Source organism: Panthera leo, chromosome D2 (assembly GCF_018350215.1).
Source record: "Panthera leo isolate Ple1 chromosome D2, P.leo_Ple1_pat1.1, whole genome shotgun sequence".
NCBI classification, from domain to species: domain Eukaryota; kingdom Metazoa; phylum Chordata; class Mammalia; order Carnivora; family Felidae; genus Panthera; species Panthera leo.
In genome coordinates this window covers 22,929,793-22,947,765 of record NC_056689.1, presented here as the reverse complement: position 1 = coordinate 22,947,765, position 17,973 = coordinate 22,929,793, and the positions used below count along the sequence as shown (strand labels likewise).

General features: G+C 35.6%; 1 protein-coding gene across 6 annotated transcripts in view; it reads right to left on the bottom strand.

The window, feature by feature from the left end:
- CABCOCO1 (ciliary associated calcium binding coiled-coil 1) overlaps nt 1–17,352 on the bottom strand; it is a 119,195-nt gene extending 101,843 nt beyond the window's left edge. Inside the window, exons 1-3 of one of the 6 annotated variants that reach the window (XM_042908005.1) lie at nt 17,089–17,106; nt 7,241–7,382; nt 4,527–4,630 (exon numbers count right to left, since the gene is read on the bottom strand). In XM_042908005.1, the coding sequence (XP_042763939.1) occupies nt 4,527–4,558 (32 nt within the window). In that variant the 5' untranslated portion in view covers nt 4,559–4,630; nt 7,241–7,382; nt 17,089–17,106. Of the gene's footprint in view, nt 1–4,526; nt 4,631–7,240; nt 7,383–17,088 lie in introns of all 6 variants that reach the window. The other 5 variants (XR_006194392.1, XR_006194393.1, XM_042908006.1 and 2 more) reach the window with 5 other exon arrangements.
- Between the last annotated feature and the right edge of the window lie 621 nt (nt 17,353–17,973).

Sequence of the window (17,973 nt, the reverse complement as noted above, 5' to 3'; positions counted from 1 at the left end):
GGCTGCTTATAGATCTCACCTCTGTAAGAACTTTGTTTTCTATTCTTTGCTGTTTTACATGTTTTATCACCTTTTATCTGTTATCTCTTCCTTGAGTTTTTGTATCTCTATTTTATGCTCTTGTTGTGATTGTTTCATAAGTTTCTTTTTAGTTCATGATAAATATTTCACAGTATATTTTATATACTCATGGCTATGTTCATTTGGTTGTATTTTCTTTGCCTGCCAGGTTTTTTACCCTTTATTCTTAAATTATTTAAAAACTTTTTTTAAATATTTATGTTTGACAGAGAGAGACACAGAGCATGAACGAGGGAGGGGCAGAGAGAGGAAGACACGGAATCTGAAGCAGGCTCCAGGCTCTAAGCTGTCAGCACAGAGCGCGATGCAGGGCTCGAACTCACAGACTGTGAGATCATGACCTGAGCTGAAGTCGGATGCTCAACCTACTGAGCCACCCAGGCGCCCCTCTTCAATTATTTTTTAAATGTCATTTTATGCATATTCTTTGTTTTGTACTCAAACCTGGCCAAGTGACAAGCTACAAAATAAGTTTGTTCCAATTATTCCAGGTTATTACTCTTTTTTCAATTAGTGGGTTAAAAGAAAAGAAAAAAGTCATTACCATCACATAAACAATCTATTTCTTGTAAATATGGCAATTATCTGTTCCAAGCCTGTGCCTCCTCATCCTGATGTTGCATACAAGGGTTCTTGAAATGGCACTTCAGGTTTTTCTTCTGATCTAGGAGAATACTTATCTTTTTTTTAGCTCATTCTAAGATCTTTAACTATGTGTATCCTTCTTGCTCTTTCTCCTCCACTCCTGCTTGATCTATAATGTTTCTGGCAATCATCCTCACATTTTGTAGTTTGGATTTACAGCATTCCCCTTGTTTGGACAAAGAAGTGATTGGTATTTCCTCATTGCTTAATAGATTTCTGAGGGAGCATATGTGGGTGTGTGACAACTTTATACTGCCATTTTCACAAACAGGAAGTCTTTATTATTAATAATATTGAAATAGATTTTATGATCAGAATGATAAATACAGCAGGATTAAACAAGTTTGGGAACAAATGAAGCTGGTGTTGTGTTTAACATCAATCTCATCTATAGTGGTATCAAAGTAGACCTCAATGCCAAAAATGAGTTCTGATTCTTCTAAACCAATTGTGATACTCTCACCCCCATCCCATCATGCCATAAAATGGCATTCCGTATATGTATTCCCTATAGAAACTATTGGTGTATGGTGAACACTCTCCTAAAAGTGTTTGAATTCATAACTAAGGATGAGGTCTACTTTCTTCTGTGGAACAGAAATACAAAAAAGTAAATAAGTACATTTGACCACTACTGGTACCCATCTTATAATCATAAGAAAAATCAGTCCCAAAATTATACTCATTTCTTGATGATACCACTGAGGCCTTGCATCAATCAACTCTGGACTCAATCTATCTTTGAAAGTTGTTATGTATATTTTACATATACATAACATTGTCTTCTGTTTCCAACAGTTAGTCTTCCTTCTAACTGCACTCTTCATCTGCCATCTCCATACGTTTTTTAAATATTAAATATTTGACCTAAATAGTTACATGTGCTCCCTGCCTTTCATTTTCATTTTTTCAGTGTTTTGCTGTATGTAAATGAAGGCAACTATTTGTCTAAGAATATCTTAGTGAAACTTCTTTGGCATCCCTGTATCTTTGCTCTCCCTCATTCCCCTGCCACCACTTCCCCTAGTACCATTTGAAACTTAACCTTCAACTTGAATTGCAGGGCCGAATATTAACCATTTCTATTCTTTGTTCAGTCATTTCACCCCAAAGGAGATTATGCAGGGAAGCATTTGGAGCAAGATGCTGCCACAGTCTGAATGCAAAGCTTCCACGCATTTTACTGGCAAACTTGTAAGTTTTTCCTCTGGGGATAAGAAGAGACGGGACATGGGAGAGGGGAGAGATGGCTATTGTTGTGGCATTAGAGACTACAGGAAAAGAGAAAGATGCTTCACAGGGATCTAGGAAATTGTGCTATAGTGATAGGTGATCAACTTTGTCTCACCAAGAATTCCAGTGAAAGCATTACATTATTCCTACATGCTCTTGAAATTGGAGTGCATCTTATTTTTTAAATATGATGACATGCAGAAATAAGCCTTAAGGCAGGAGCTGAACAGCGCATGAAGGCCCAGTTATGGAAAGGTTATTAAAAGATCTTTCAGGGTTATTTCTGTGTTCAAATAGTTATTTTCAATTTAGTCCTTATCCTTTTTTTCAAAAAGGATTTGGGCGGATCTGTAAAAAATCAGGGTTACATTAAAAGCATGAATGATTGATAATAGTTAGGAGATCATGAGAAATGTATGCAGACATTTAACTTCACTTGAAGTGTGCTCTAGAAATATGTTTTAATGATACTATAATGTTTCATTTGGTTGGCTGCTTTCATGAAACACAATTTTTAATTTTAAAAGCTAAGGAAATGTGCTGATTTCCTGTAATTTATTTAAATAGGTTTATAGCTTTGTAGACTGTATGATTTTGGCATACTTCTGTCACTTGGTGACAGGATACCTAAATTATATTTCTGTCATTTTGAAAGGTATGTAATCCCCATTTATAATAATGCTATTTTAAATAGAAATGAATGATTGATTGCAAATATTTCAGGATTACTGTTCTAAAAATCACATAAAGAACCTCAAGAAAATTACTTTGCGAAGAAATGGCTCCTGACATAACACTGTCATTTACCCAAAATTGATATCCTAAAATATGAGATTACTTCAGGTGAATTCTATTAATGAGAAAGTCTAAAAGGTCAACCTGCATTGAACCTCGTTGCTTCTATACTGCTAACTTCTGTATCACCCTCTGTATCATTTCTTTTATCCTAGAAGTCACCTCTTAAAGACTGAAAATACTTTTAAAATTTAAATATTTAACAACAAACAGAGCCAATAAATGGAAAAAAAAAGATTGTTATACAAGGAATGGGATGCAGTAAAACTTAAAATTTGGTAAGAAATGAGTCTAAAAACAATTTGTTTGCAATACCTTTTATTTAATATTAATTGCATTTAATATAACATCTTTAATATTTAATACAAATAAATTGTAAAATATATTAAATATCTGTCATTTGCATCATATTATTTTGCCCATATTAAATAACCTATGTTTTGCATTTCAATGACCAACATTTGAGATTACCTAGAAATGGAAAATAATATTTTATTTACTAAGCACAAATAATCAGGGATACCATTACAATGAATGCAGTTTACTAATCAATTCTCACACTAAAAACCAAAATTCCCAATGGGTATTCATTTCTTTAAAAATGGTAAAATCATCATGAGATACTTGTTTAAATATCTGTGAAATTTTTTAATTGACTGACTAATACTTATAAAGATATAGATAGTAAGCAGTATGGCCAAATCACAGATCACCAGGATTTCTAGCAGGATTTGCAGGTCCTGAAGGTAAAGAGCATCGTGGGAAAAGGCCTGTCAGTGTCATTTGCCTGCTCTTAATATGCCTTCTCTTCTCAGATTTCTCTTCCAGCCAGTACACCTGTCATATTTTCTTCTCAGTAGTAAATCACCTCTATTTCACAATATTTGTAAGATCTGCAAATGACAGACACTGACAGGATCATTTTCTGTTTGTCCATTATGGTCCACAATACCCTAACATCCGGACGACAGGCCTACAGAAATCTTATGAGACATTATAATCAAGAACATCACATCATTCCCACTCTCTACACATTATAGTCAATGAGGTTTCCATTATTAGAGCAACATAACTTTTGAAATGACTGATTATTCAAAACACGTTTTAGGAACTTGTGTCTTAGATATATCTAACTAGAATTCTAAGTAAATAATTTGCTGTAGAAATCAATGGCCTTAAGAATGAGATGTACATATACTAGAATTGTTGCCCATAAATTCAGTTTTACTCGCATTTTTAGGCAAAATATATGAAATCAGAGTATTTAGTATAGCTTCATATCTGATAAAAATCCCAGGTAGATGGCTTAATACTCAGGATTTCCAAAATATTAAAATGTATTAATTATTAATATTACAAAAAGTACAACTTATCCTTGTCACAATGAGACAGAAGACTTAAAGGTTATTGTGCATATTGAAAGTTTTATGAATGAAAAAGAAAAGAAGCAGAAGACAGCATATGTTAAAGGCTGCTTTTAACAATAAATCCTTACTCTCTCTTAACATTAATACATTGATCTGAAACACATTTCTCCCACAAGGAAGATAGCTGAGCAGTGTAAAAAGTCAGTTGTTTGAGAATTTTCATGTTCCAGACTCTGGATGGCGATATATATAATTATATATACACATAATCTCCAGAGTATATATATTTGCCTGACACAATAACTCTTTTTTAAAAAGTTTAAAATTTCTAATAGCATTTCATGGCCATTTATAGATGCAGAACTAGAACTGTTCTAGATTTGGTTGTAATATTGAAGTGCTTACTGTTGAACTCCATTTATGTCTTCTGTTAGCATTTCAGTGATTTGAGCAGCTGAAAGAAAATCTGGAGACAGAATCTTTTCATGCTCCTGGAATTCAGCATCTCTCTACCAACAACAACAAAAAAGGTGGAATGAGTTATTTCAATCACATGTTCTACATATTAATCCAATGATATGAAAATTTGTTCTGTGTTCTAGTTGCAATAAGAAATAAAATTTAAATATGACAGTCTTCCAGATAATCATTTTTCTCCTCTGTTTTCAAGTAATGGTACCTCTCTTCTGAAAAGTTGAATTTCTAGTTAATTTGTCTTTTACACATATTTAAAACTGGGTGATGGCTTTCAGTTAACAAACTTCTTTATGATAGTTTGGCTATCATAAATATGATATTTATGGCTATCATAAGTAATGCTGCAATAAACATAGGGGTGCACGTATCCCTGTGAATTAGTGTTTTTGTATTTTTTGGATAAATACCCTGCAGTGCAATTACTGGATCGTAGGGTAGATATATTTTTAATTTTTTCAGGGACCTCCATACTGTGTTCCAGTGGCTGCACCAGTTTACATTCCCCCAGATAGTGCATGAGGGTTCCTTTTTCTCTACATTTTCACCACTTGTTATTTCTTATATTTTTGATTTTAGCCATTTTGAGGTGATATCTCATTGTAGTTTTGATTTGCATTTCCCTGATGATGAGTGATGTTGAGCATCCTTTCATGTGTCAGTTGGCCATCTGGATGTTTTCTTTGGAGAAATGTCTGTTCATGTCTTCTTCCTGTTTTTAATGGGATTATTTGCTTTGGGGGTATTGAGTTGTATCAGTTCTTTATATATTTTAGATACTAACCTTTCATCAGATGTCATTTGCAAACATCTTCTCCCATTAGTATTTTGCCTTTTAGTTTCAGTTAGTTTTGTTGATTGTTTCATTTGTTGTGCAGAAACTTTATTTTGATGTAGTCCTAATAGTTCATTTTTGCTTTTATTTCTCTTGCCTCAGGACATATATTTAGAAAAATGTTGGTATGGCCAATGTCAGAGAGATGACTTCCTATGCTCTCTTCAAGGATTCTTATGGTTTCAGGTGTCATATTTAGATCTTTAATCTATTTTCAATTTATTTTTGTGTATGGTGAAAGTGGTCCAGTTTCACTCTCTTGCATGTATGTGGCTGTCCAGTTTTCCAACACCATTTGTTGAAGAGACCGTCTTTTTCCCATTGTACATTCATTCCTCCTTTGTTGAAGATTAATTGGCCATACAATTGTGGGTTTGTTTCTGGGTTTTCTGTTCTATTCCATTGATCTATGTGTCTATGGTATGCCAGTACTATGCTGTTTTTAAGTACTACTGCTTTGTAATATAACTTGACCTGCAATTGTGATACCTCCATTTTTTTCTCTTTCAAGATTGCTTTATTTGAAATCTTTTGTGGTTCCATACAAATTTTAAGATTGTTTATTCTAGTTCTATAAAAAATGCTGTTGGTATTTTGATAGGGACTGCATTAAATCTGTAGATTTTTTGGGTATTACATACATTTTAACATTGTTGTTCTTCCAATCCATGAGTATGGAATGTCTTTCCATTTTTTGGTGTCATCTTTCATTAGTGTGTTATAACATTCGGAGTATAGGTCTTTCACCTCTTTGGTTAAGTTTATTCCTAGATATTTTATTGTTTTTGGTAAAATTGTATATGGGATTGCTTTCTTAATTTCACTTCCCACTGCTTCATTATTAATGCATAGGAATGCAACAGATTTCTGCACATTGATTTTGTATCCTGTGACTTTACTGAATTCATTTATCAGTTCTTATAACTTTTTGGTTGTGTCTTTCAGATTTTCTATATATATAGTATCACATCATCTGCAAATAGTGGGTTTTACTTCTTCCTTACTAATTTGGATGTGTTTTATTTCTTTATGTTGTCTAATTGCTGTGACTAGGACTTCCAATACTATGTTGAATAAAAGTGGTGAGTGAACATCCTTGTCTTGTTCCTGACCTTAGGGGAAAAGCTCTCAGTTTTCACCATTGACTATGATATTGGCTGCGGGTTTTTCATATAAGGCCTTTATTATGTTGAGGTATGTTCCCTCTAGACTTACTTCGTTGAAGTAGGAATAGATATTGTATTTTGTCAAATACTTTTTCTGCATCTATTGAAATGATCATATGGTTTTTATCCTTTCTCTTATTGATGTGATGTATCACATTGATTGTTTTATGAATATTGAACCACACTTGCATCCTGGGAATAAATCCCACTTGATTGTGGTGTATGATTTTTTAATGTATTATTGGATTCAGTCTGCTAATATTTTGTTAAGGATCTTTGCAAATTTATTCATGAGCGATAGTGGTCGGCAGTTCTCTTTTTTTTTGGTGGTGCCTTTATCTGGTTTTGGTATCAGAGTGATTCGGGCCTCAGAGAATGAATTTGGAAGTTTTCCTTCCTCTTGTATTCTTTTGGTACAGTTTGAGAAAAATAGGTGTTAACACTTCTTTAAATGTTTGGTAAAATTTGCCTGTGAAGCCATCTATCTGGTCCTGGACTACTGTTTACTGATTACTGATTCAATTTTATTGCTGGTAATTGGTCTGTTCAAATTTTCTATTTTTTCCTGTGGCAGGTTACATGTTTCTAGGCAATCCAACAAGGAGATGACCACCCAGCAGTGACCAACCTGCCACATGCCTCACCCAGATAAGCTGAAAACCCAGTGCAACCAGGGGTAGCAGGGCCACTTCTTTATTCTAAGAGTTTTGGTCAACAGGATTGGCCACCAATCCTCAACACAATACCAACATTCCAGAACTGCCATGAGGACACATCTACCCAGCACTGGAAAAGAAAGAAAAAGGGTTAGAAGCTGAAACTCTATTGTAGGGAAAGCATTTGGTGGATCGAATGTTCTGCTTATGGCGAGAACTTCCCAGAGAGTCACCAAAGGGCTGATCTTCCCCTCATATGTGTCTTGGTTTCTCCCAGTGACAGTCTAAAACCACTGTGGGGCTCGGAGCACTGGATGATCAGTTTTACGTGTGCATCCCAGGCAAGCCAAAAATGAATTATCATGGGGGAGATCTCCTCTATGGGACTGACACTTCCCTCAGTTCTGAGTCATCTAAGAACACCTTCTGGTGGGAAGGAGCAAGTGTCCTTTGTCTTTGGAGCTAAGTGAATCAGTCTCTTATTCTAGCTAACAGGCTTAAGAAAAACTGTCCAAGAGCTGAACCAGAGTCTTATGATTAAAATGAGACTAGGTTCAGGGCCAGCTAAAGAAATTTAGAACACAAAGAGAATAGGAAGTGAGAACAGGTCCCCATATCAGTTCTCCCAAGTTTTCTTTTCCCCAGTGAATAGATTCAGAGAAGCACAGAGGCAAAAATTGCATCGGCATTAAACCAACTGTTTCCCAGAGGAGGAACTTACTGATCCTCAAAGGTCAAATAAGCGGTGCTGTGCAGACTTAATTTGGGGGTACAACTGTTCCTCTGAGGGTCCCCTCATAATCACCAAGATGATTCAGGCAGCCCAGGTCCAAGGAACCCAGAAGTGGACCATTCAAGTGGGTCGTTGGCTTCCCACAGGATGGAAATCAAACACAAACCAAGAGGAAGAACAGAGTTTAGACAGAGAGACATAGAGAGAACATATAAACAGAGAGACACAGAGAGAACAGATACAGACAGAGAATATGGAAAACTCAGAAAGGAAAGGAGCATGAGTCCTATCTTAGTTTGAGTATTCTGGATTTTTTATGGAGGACAATGGTCTGGAATATGTATCTTCTTAGGCATCCAGGAATCGATAAAACAAGAATGAGTCAATTTACAAACTTTAAAAAATATCTACATATTCCTCATTGTGCTTGGGCTTCAAGAGGAGGCAAAGAAAAGTAAAACAAAACAAAACGAAACAACTTGTTAGCCTCACTATCTTAACGTCTAGTGGAAGGAACAAACCAAGGGTGACTTTAAGACAAGAAAATAAAATGAAAAGTGAGCCATAATAAAGGAACAAGAACAGAGACAGACCAAGGAAAGCCTATAGAGAGGAGGTCCAGATATGGACGTTGGTGAGATTGGGCAAGAATGATTCCCCAGGTGGATGAATCAGCAACAGGATACTTGGGGACTGGTTCTATAAATATCAACTAATTCACACAATGGTGTCATGGATACAAGTCAGGGACTAGTTGGATCTAAGTGGGAAGTGAGCATTGGAAACATATTGTGGGAGACCTCAAATTTAATAATTAAATAAATATTTCCTGATTACAACATGCAAGATACTGCACAAGAGATCACAAATATTTTAGACCTTGGCTGGTCAAAGAGTGATAGGCTGAAGAGTTTGTTTTTAATAATATAGGGAATAAGGAACCCATGAAATTTTTTAGCAGTCAAGTGACAAGATAAAATTGTGCTTTAAGGAAAGGCAATTTGTAGGAGGGTGAAGGACAGACAGGAGCAGAGAAAGGACTTAGAGGAGAGTTCAATGAAAATGTTTTTGAACTTTTCAGGAATGAGGCATCAGACTGCACTGGGTTCCTAGCAGTGTGCATGAAAAGAAAGGGGTGAATGCAACATATTATATATGGGGGACTACAAGAGGCCAGAATGAATAGAGGGTATGAGTTTTTGAAATAGATGACTGAGAGAAAGGCGATGATTCTTAGGGCCTCCAATAGCACCTATGCCACCTTTGTATGACCAGGCAACCTCTGTGAGTAGAGGATGTGTTAAAAGGTTTAAGGCTGATATAGCCCTGCGTCTAAGTGCACTACTTGTGAATACAGTAGTTTCACCTCCTGTTCAACCCTCAGCCATGTCCTGTTGTTCAGAGTACAGTCTGTAAGAACCATACGTGGCACTCTCATTACACCAATAAAAATGGAAGCATCAGAAGATGATGCTGGTTTTAAGAAGGCGATGTGATGAGTTTGATTTCAATGGTTGAGTTTAAAGTGGAATATGCATATCAAGGAAGAAATGCTTAGAAGGTAATTAGAAATGGTAGACTCAGAAAGGTCAAGTTTTAAAATGTTGCTTTAGGAGTCACTCCAAGTGTGAGGATGGATCAAACTGCCTAGAGCCAGAGCATGAGGAGAAGAGCTGTGAATGGGGGATGGAAGAGGTGATGGAGAAGTAGAAATAGGAAGCAGCAGCTCCACAAAAATCAAGAATTGTGAGATTTGGAGGGGTGGGGGAGGGAGCAAATGTTTTCAATGCAACAAATGGTTAATTATCCTTCCGTGTGAATGGGTTCCAATAAATAAGAACAGCAACAAAATGTTTTGCTATAGTTAACAAGATAACATCCCACATTTTCCTTATTTCTTTTCAAGAGTAGAAAAATCCCAAAGCTAACACTTATTGGGAATGGTAATCATCTTAATGTTTGTAATTTAATATTAAATTATTGTATTTTTATTTTTAAAAATCTAATTCAGACATACAATAATGTACTTTATTACCTATCTTTTTGTAACCCAGGGTTAGCAATTTAAACTAGGTCATTCTATTAGATTATATACTCAATAAGAAAAAAATACTTTTAGTACCTAATATAATATCTTGCAGCTAGTAGGCCCTCAGATACTTGTAAATTGAGTTATATGCACTCAGTTTTTGGATAGGACAGCATTTTAGTCTGTAACATATGACTATATATTTGTTAAATGTTTGTTGGTTATGTTTTTTATTATTGGCAGTAAAGTATAATTATTCTTGTACTGTCAACTCCATTAGACTGTAAATTTATCAGGGACAGTCATTCAATCTTTTACTTCTTTTTAGAATTCTGCAGATCCTAGTCATATCAACATAGGTTGTTAATCAACTGCCTGAATTCATCTCTATCATCTGATGCCATTATAGGTGAAGGAGCATGATGAACAGTAGGACTTGGACTTGGAGGGCTCATGAGGCTTTGACTACTGACTAATTTTGTGACTTACAGCAAGTCATTTGAACCTAGGTTTGAGTTCATGTTAAATATCATTATGATATTTTAACAAAGATTGCTGTCATTATTAACAAATAAAAATATGCATGAAAAGTACATTGTACCTTCAATAAATTTTATTAGATGTGAAAATGTTCACACAGACATTAGAAGAAAATAGGTCACACAAGAGCTGTCTGAAAGAGACTACAACAATCTTAAACCTTTTTTACAATAATAACTCTAGCTAAGATGCTCAATATTAGTGTCTCTCTTTTTGCTAAAACTCGACAGCTTACGATAATCATCTTGTAGGAGGGCTTGCCTCTGGTTTTGTTGTTGTTTTCTTTTGTTTTAAATTGAATTCCTGAACCTATTTTAAACTATAACTCTTTTTTTGTTTGTTTATATGCTGCCTTGCACTTGAAAGAATATAAGGTGGTAAAAAAATCTTTAATCTTTCAACACATATATTCTGACTTATAAAAATTAAAGATACAATAGAAAATTCATGAATAGCCTAATAAAAATGTGGATATGTAATTTGGTTTTCTCTGTAAAATTACATCTCTGACTAGAAAAATATGTAAGCTAAACTTCACTGTAACTCATTTTACTCCACCACCTGGTGGATTTTAGCAATTATTCCAGAAGCAATAAAATTGTAAGCTTAATATTATTTGCCAGATAATCTTGTCTCTGAATTTTTTCTCTAACTCACCTAAAATTTCCACAATGTATATATGTCTTTCTTCTAGAATTAAGCTTTCGGGGCATCTTTCTACACATCACTGGTAGTATTCTCAAAAGATTCTTAATAAATGTTCATTAAAAGAAGGACAACACAATTCATCAAACATGACTAAAGAGGGGTTTCACAGTCCTAGAGAACATAGACTAGTCTGCAATTTCCACACTCTGAAAGGCTCTCTTCAAGCATGAAAATAAATGTACTAAGAAGCAGCACTGTGTTGAGTGATGTCAGAGCCTAAGGCAAAAGGAAAACTCAGTAGCTCTGATGCTGTCTTTATGTAAAATTTTGATCCATTATGGGCTTTTTGTATTAACTTTCAATTTTTAAAAAATGCCTTCAACTAAAGTTCATCTTGACTACTAAATTTTGGCATTCCTAAATTTTGTGCCCAAGGAGACTGCCTCACTCACCTCACTACAGTCCAGGCCATCCTAAGGAGCCAATGTAAGAAAAAGAAAAATATATACATTTTTAAATAATAGATGAAAGAAGGATAAGTCAAAACAAGAACTAGATATTTAAAATAATGAATAAAATAGGCAAAAACCTTTGGCAAATGTGATTAAAAGAAAAAATAACTATATGCCACATTATATGGAAATACATTTGGAAATTATAAGACAATGGGTGATTTCCTAGAATATAGAAGTTATCAAATTTGAGCAGAGGTGAAAAAGGCAATGGAACTGACCAAATTAAACTGGATGTCTACTTTTTAAAAAGTCACCATGCCCACACAGTTGTACACTTGAAGTTCTACCTAACAATCAGGAACACATAAATTCTGTTAGTCTAATAATTACAGACTGTAGACAATTTATTTTTAAGCAGTCAGCATAGTCCACACAGAAAAACCTAAACTAGAGCAAAATGGAAATTATAAACCAAAATCATTAATGAATTCAAATGCAAATATTTTAATTAAAATATTATCTTAGAAAGTTGTGTCCAACAGTGTACTCAAAGAAAAATAAGCTGTGACCAAATAAGGTTAATTTCAGAGATGCAAGGGTGGATCATCATTAACAACTGTAGCATATTTTTATGTCAGATTAAATGATTAAAATGGTATAATTATATAAGTAAATAATGAGCAAGCATTTGCTGGAATTCAGCAGCAAAACTCTTAGTAAAACATAAATAGAAAAAAAAAAACTTAAACACAAAAATAATTGTTTGCCAAAACATCAGATTGAATGGTGAAAAACTGAAGTCATTCTTATGAAACCAGAAACTAAAAAGGGATCTTGGTTAGTAACATTATTGTAATTCAACACTCTACAGAGAACCTAACTAATATAATAAGAAACTAAATATGTGTCTTAAATATTGAAAATTAAGAAATAAAAAATCTTTATTTGAAGATTACAGGGTTGCATACCTAAGAAACCTGACATTGTACTAACATGGTTTGAGTTAATAAGAAATTTGATAAGATGGTTACATAACATAAATATATAAAGGCCAATGGCTTTTCTCTATATTAGAAACTAATCAGAAATGGAAATGGTAGAAACTTGATTAAACTATACTTAGTTATAAATATAATAAGAAAGATATAGACCTAAAGAAGTTATAAACTTTATCAAAAGTTTAATAAAAAGGCTTAATAAAGGAGATTCACCGGAAAATTTCAAATTAAAAAAATTAAATCCTTCCCACATCATAAATGTAATGTGATGACAATTTTGAATCTCAATTGTATCATTCTGGAAACTTACAAAATAATTTTTTAAAATTATGCAAGAATACATACATCTTCAAAAAGGAAAATAATGAGTGAAACCTTTCCAAATTAGGTCACTGGAAAAGAAAGGATATTAAAAATATAATAATGTACAATATATATAAGTTTTCGGAAATTCAAAAATACATATATATATATATATACACACACATATATACATACATATACATTTATACACATACATGTATACATATATATGTTTGGATTCTCTATTCTGTTCTACTATTCTGGCCATCCTTGCATTTATTCATGTGTATATACACATGTGATAGTGACAGTCCATTTTCGATGGAAAGAGAGGACAGTTTATTTAGTAAATGAAGCTGGCATAACTGATGGTTCATGTCTAGAAGAAGATAAAATTAGATCCTCATTTCAAATATACCAAATATATCTATCAAAAATTCATTTTAGTGATGTTAAAGACATAACTGTAGTAAAATAAAACTTTTTTTTTATTTATTTTTTTAACGTTTATTTACTTTTGAGACAGAGAGAGACAGAGCATGAACAGGAGAGGGGCAGAGAGAGAGGGAGACACAGAATCTGAAACGGGCTCCAGGCTCTGAGCTGTCAGCACAGAGCCCGACGCGGGGCTCGAACTCACAGACCGTGAGATCATGACCTGGGCCGAAGTCGGACGCTTAACCGACTGAGCCTCCCAGGCACCCCGTAAAATAAAACTTTATATGTTAGAAAAATATTAAAGTTTACTTGCATAACCTTAAAGAGCTGAAGAGAGGAGAAGCAGGACTTTTAAAATAAGAGAGGAAACTCAAAGACCACTGGTAAAAAGAAAGACAAGCCCAAATGTCTGTCAATATCTCCAAACCCACAGCCACTATTCCCAGAGGTTCTAAATGTTTTATAAATAATACTACTGCATATTAACATTTTGAAGAACGTTAGTACTATCTTCTCAACAATATTTTAAAAAGCAATATTTTTGGCATCCCCCCATGGTCCTGCTCAGGTTTTCCCATGGTATGTGCTAAAAATGGTTTCAATAAATATCTCTTGAGTGATACAGAAATTGCAAGACCCTGATCATCTTGCTGCTCAAGTTGAGCCCCAAGAGTTTCTCTCTAACCTGTTGATGATGCAGTGAAGGCTGCTTTCAAGGTCTGTAGGGAGATCACCTAATGTAGAGAGAATTGTCTATGGCCTTCTCCTGGACATGTTGAAGATCTCCAAGACAAGTAACACTACCTTTCCACCCAAGATTATGTAAGTGCCCTTACTTCAGTAAGTAAGATAAAGTCTCGAAGGCACTGAGTAAATGTCATCCATTAGGAATGGGGTAACACTCAGAGACATAATTCAGAAGAAGCAATTGGGCAATAATCATTTATGTTTTCTTTTAGGTCTCCAATGTGAGTTGAAGTATAGTCCTTTTATGTATATACTACTTAAATGATTATATTTCCTAAACAGTATTTTTTTTAAGATACTAAGAAAGTCAGTTTATGTATGAACAAGCTACTGATAAAAGACTAATGATTACAGTCTAAGTATTCATTTATAAACTCATTTATGATTTAATTTATAAATATTTATAAATACCTTTCATTTTCAGATCTATACATAGCAAACATTTTCAGATTTTTGTCATTTTTGTCTAGTCTTATGAATTTACACAGGTATTTCCAAAACATTTAGTCTTATCTTCTAGAGGGAGGCATTTACTCCCATGTTACTAAAGAAACTGGAATGTCGAATTCAAAAAGTTGGCAAAAATAGTTTATGCAGTGTTTACAGAAAAAAAAAAAAAAATCCTGGACCTGCATCTCATGCCTGCTTGTTCACAGTATCTCAATAGATTTTGGTTTATGATAAGTACCTTCCTTGGAGTATGTGAGACCACCTGTGATTTTAATTAGTTATCATGTTTTACTGAGTGCCTACTATGTGATCAGGATAATTGATTGTTTTTATTCTAGGTACTGACAACACATAAGTCTGGAAACCTCAAACTACTGGAAGCTTATGCTTTATTTTTGATCGACTTGGCGAAAAAGGAAATATTTCACTAACTGTTTGGCTCAGATGACTTAGATGGTCTACTGGCTAAGTCAATTTGGATACAGAATATATTAGAAATGACACCATAAGGGACTAGGTCTTGGGGGATCAACTCTGGAAAGAATCTGAGCTGAGCTGCTTTTCAGTATCTAACTGAAAAGCAGTAGCCTTGGGAACAGACTCAGAGAGGTCTTTGCCATCTTTTCCATCTGCCCCCTAAAACACATTGTGGGCACCAGTGGGCTGCAGGCAGGCCTTGTCACTCTAATGAATGCTAGCTGGATGGATCAGCTGGCTTCTCTGTGACCTACAGGAACTCTGCTTTCATTAGAATGGAAAATGGCATTCCTACCAAGCAGCATATCATATGCCTGTTCCTTTCAGTACAGGCTAAGTGAGTACAGCTAAGTGAGTCCAAATTCCATCTAGATTTCTTCAGTTTGTTACTAACTAAAAGACTGAGCATTTTCTGAATTGCTTATTACAGGGAATACCTGCTCCTCCAGGAAATTAACAAATGTGCCCACTGACAGGTGCTAACATGGCAGATAATCATCTAAGGTCTATAACTAATTCATTCATCTGACCCAACCAAAAAAAAAAAAAAAAAAGGTGATTTTTTTTTTTTCATGGAGTATTGCACTTCTTTGCATCTTTAAAAACGATTTCTTTTTTTTTTTTTTTAAGTGCAGATTCATTAGCCCCAAATTTATCAATCTTCTTGGAAAGGACATATCTACATGGATAAACAAGTATATGCAGTGTACAATGCCAAATGAGCATTTTCTTAAGTAAGTTTTTGTATATATTTAAGTAACACTATTTAATTGGGAAATTTCCTCTGCCACTTTTGAAACTGTTATTACTTACATTAGAGGTCACAAGGGAGTAACTAGCTTAGTAACCAGTTTATCACATTAAAATGTGTTTTTAATATATGCTAATTTCAAAAGGCTCATAGGAGAGCCAGCATGCTTTAGCGGTCTGCATACAGTATTCAGAAGAATCTTGATTGGGAACAACTTGTATATATCTCTGAAGCCAGGCACTAAATTATTGACTCCGTGTTTCCTCATTTATAAAATAGCAGCTAATACTTATCTTCTGAACACAAAAAAATGTTATTTAGACTAATAAGAGAGTTGAGCATAGCAATGTTAATTATAACATTATTATGCACCTTCAGTCTTAAAAAAAAAAAAAAAAAACTGAAGACAAACTTCATAGAACAACATGATGGACTCAGTGCATGCAGATTTAAACTTTTTTTTTTTTTTAGCAGTATCTGGCAAAGCAGATATGTCCTTAATTAAAATCATAGGATACTAAGCTTATGAGTAATTAAAGTTACCTAAAACCCATTTATTATTGAGAGTTGGTGTTGGGAGGGGTCTAAAGATAAACCTTTTCTTTTAATTTTTTTTTTTTTCTTTTAACACAGGAAACCACTGGGACCCAAGGAAGTTAAATAACTTTCCTAACGACAAGCTGATGCTGTGCAACTAAGCCATAAGCAGAAGGTCGATTTTCCAGCGTCCCTCCTTTGTCCTATCATGTGTTTCTTTATTTAGAGAAGTGATAAAATAACCAGGGAGACACCAAGCCCTGGCCTTCAAATATTAATCTACCAACAATGAAGAGTTATTATTCCATGACATCTTTGAACAGTAAGAACAGTGATCATTGCAAAAAAATCAGTAGCACTTTCCAAAAACGGCCTGGCCCATTTTAGATTCCAAGATCCCCTTTCAAGTGCAGAGAAGCGAGAGAAGCGCGCCGTCGTGAGGTCGCGGGGACCCGAAAACGTCCAAGGGAGTTATTTCTACAGTTTCTACCCGAGGGCACATCGCGCGGTCTGCGGCAGGGCTCGGGGGCGCGGGGCGGTGCCTCAGTGATCCCCGCCTGTCTTTGGGACCCCGACGCCGCCCTAGGCCAGCTCTCAACCCGAACTCATCCCGTGCCGCGCTCCTAACCCGGGCGCTGGGTGCCTCCCTGGGGGCCGACCTCAGCCGCGGACCCTGCGGGCCCGGGGCGTGCACTCGGGGGGTCGCGGGTGCGGGGAAGGAGCGGCGTACCTCTAACTCCGGTGTGGTTCCCGCCGGGGTCGTCGCCGCGGGGGTCGTTCCCCCGGGAGTAGTCCCCAAAGACATCGTCATTAACTCGCCGCGGAGTTGCGGCCTTTCGTCGCCTAGGCAACCGGGGCGGGGCCGGGGTCTGGGTCTGGGGAACAGATTCATCTGCGAAGCGGCTTCCGGGTCGGCAAGAGGGCCCCTCTGGGAAAAGGCAGGGGCGGGGCCGGGGCGGCCGGAGACCCGGGTCCCGGCTGCTGCGGGCAGCTCTGCGAAGTGCCCTCACAGCAGAGCTTTGAATCATCGGGTAGAGAGACAGGCTCCTTCCTTGTAGTAAGAGTGAAAGCAAGGGGGGGAGGGGGGGGGGGGGAAGAAAGGCAATTTAAATGGCAGTATCTAATGCTAACATAGCCAGTTCTCAATAAATACTGAAATGAGACATATTATTGGAACTTGATCATTGATTGGCATTGAGATTTTACTGTATTGGTATTGAGAAATTACTGTAATTTTAAGGTGTTATTGTCACGTTTAGAAGGAGAAAGAAGTGTCGTATTAGAGATACATATTGAAAGATTTAGTGTTGATGGGATGATAGAATGTATGCATTTACTCCAAAATAATGAGGGAGGAGGGGTTTGGGTCATTGAGTGAAAGTAGAGTAGATGAATCAAGACTGGGTACGTGGAGGAGAGTGCTCATTACACTACTTTTTCTATTTTGGATACATTTGAAGTTTTCAATGATAAAAGTATTTTAAAAATAATATATTAATGGCAGTATTCATATTCTTCTCTGAATGACAATACCTGCTTTGAAAATCTACCTTGTATTTACCTGCGTGGAAGTTGCTATGCAGAAAGTTTCCTGTAAAAATCAGACATTTTTAAA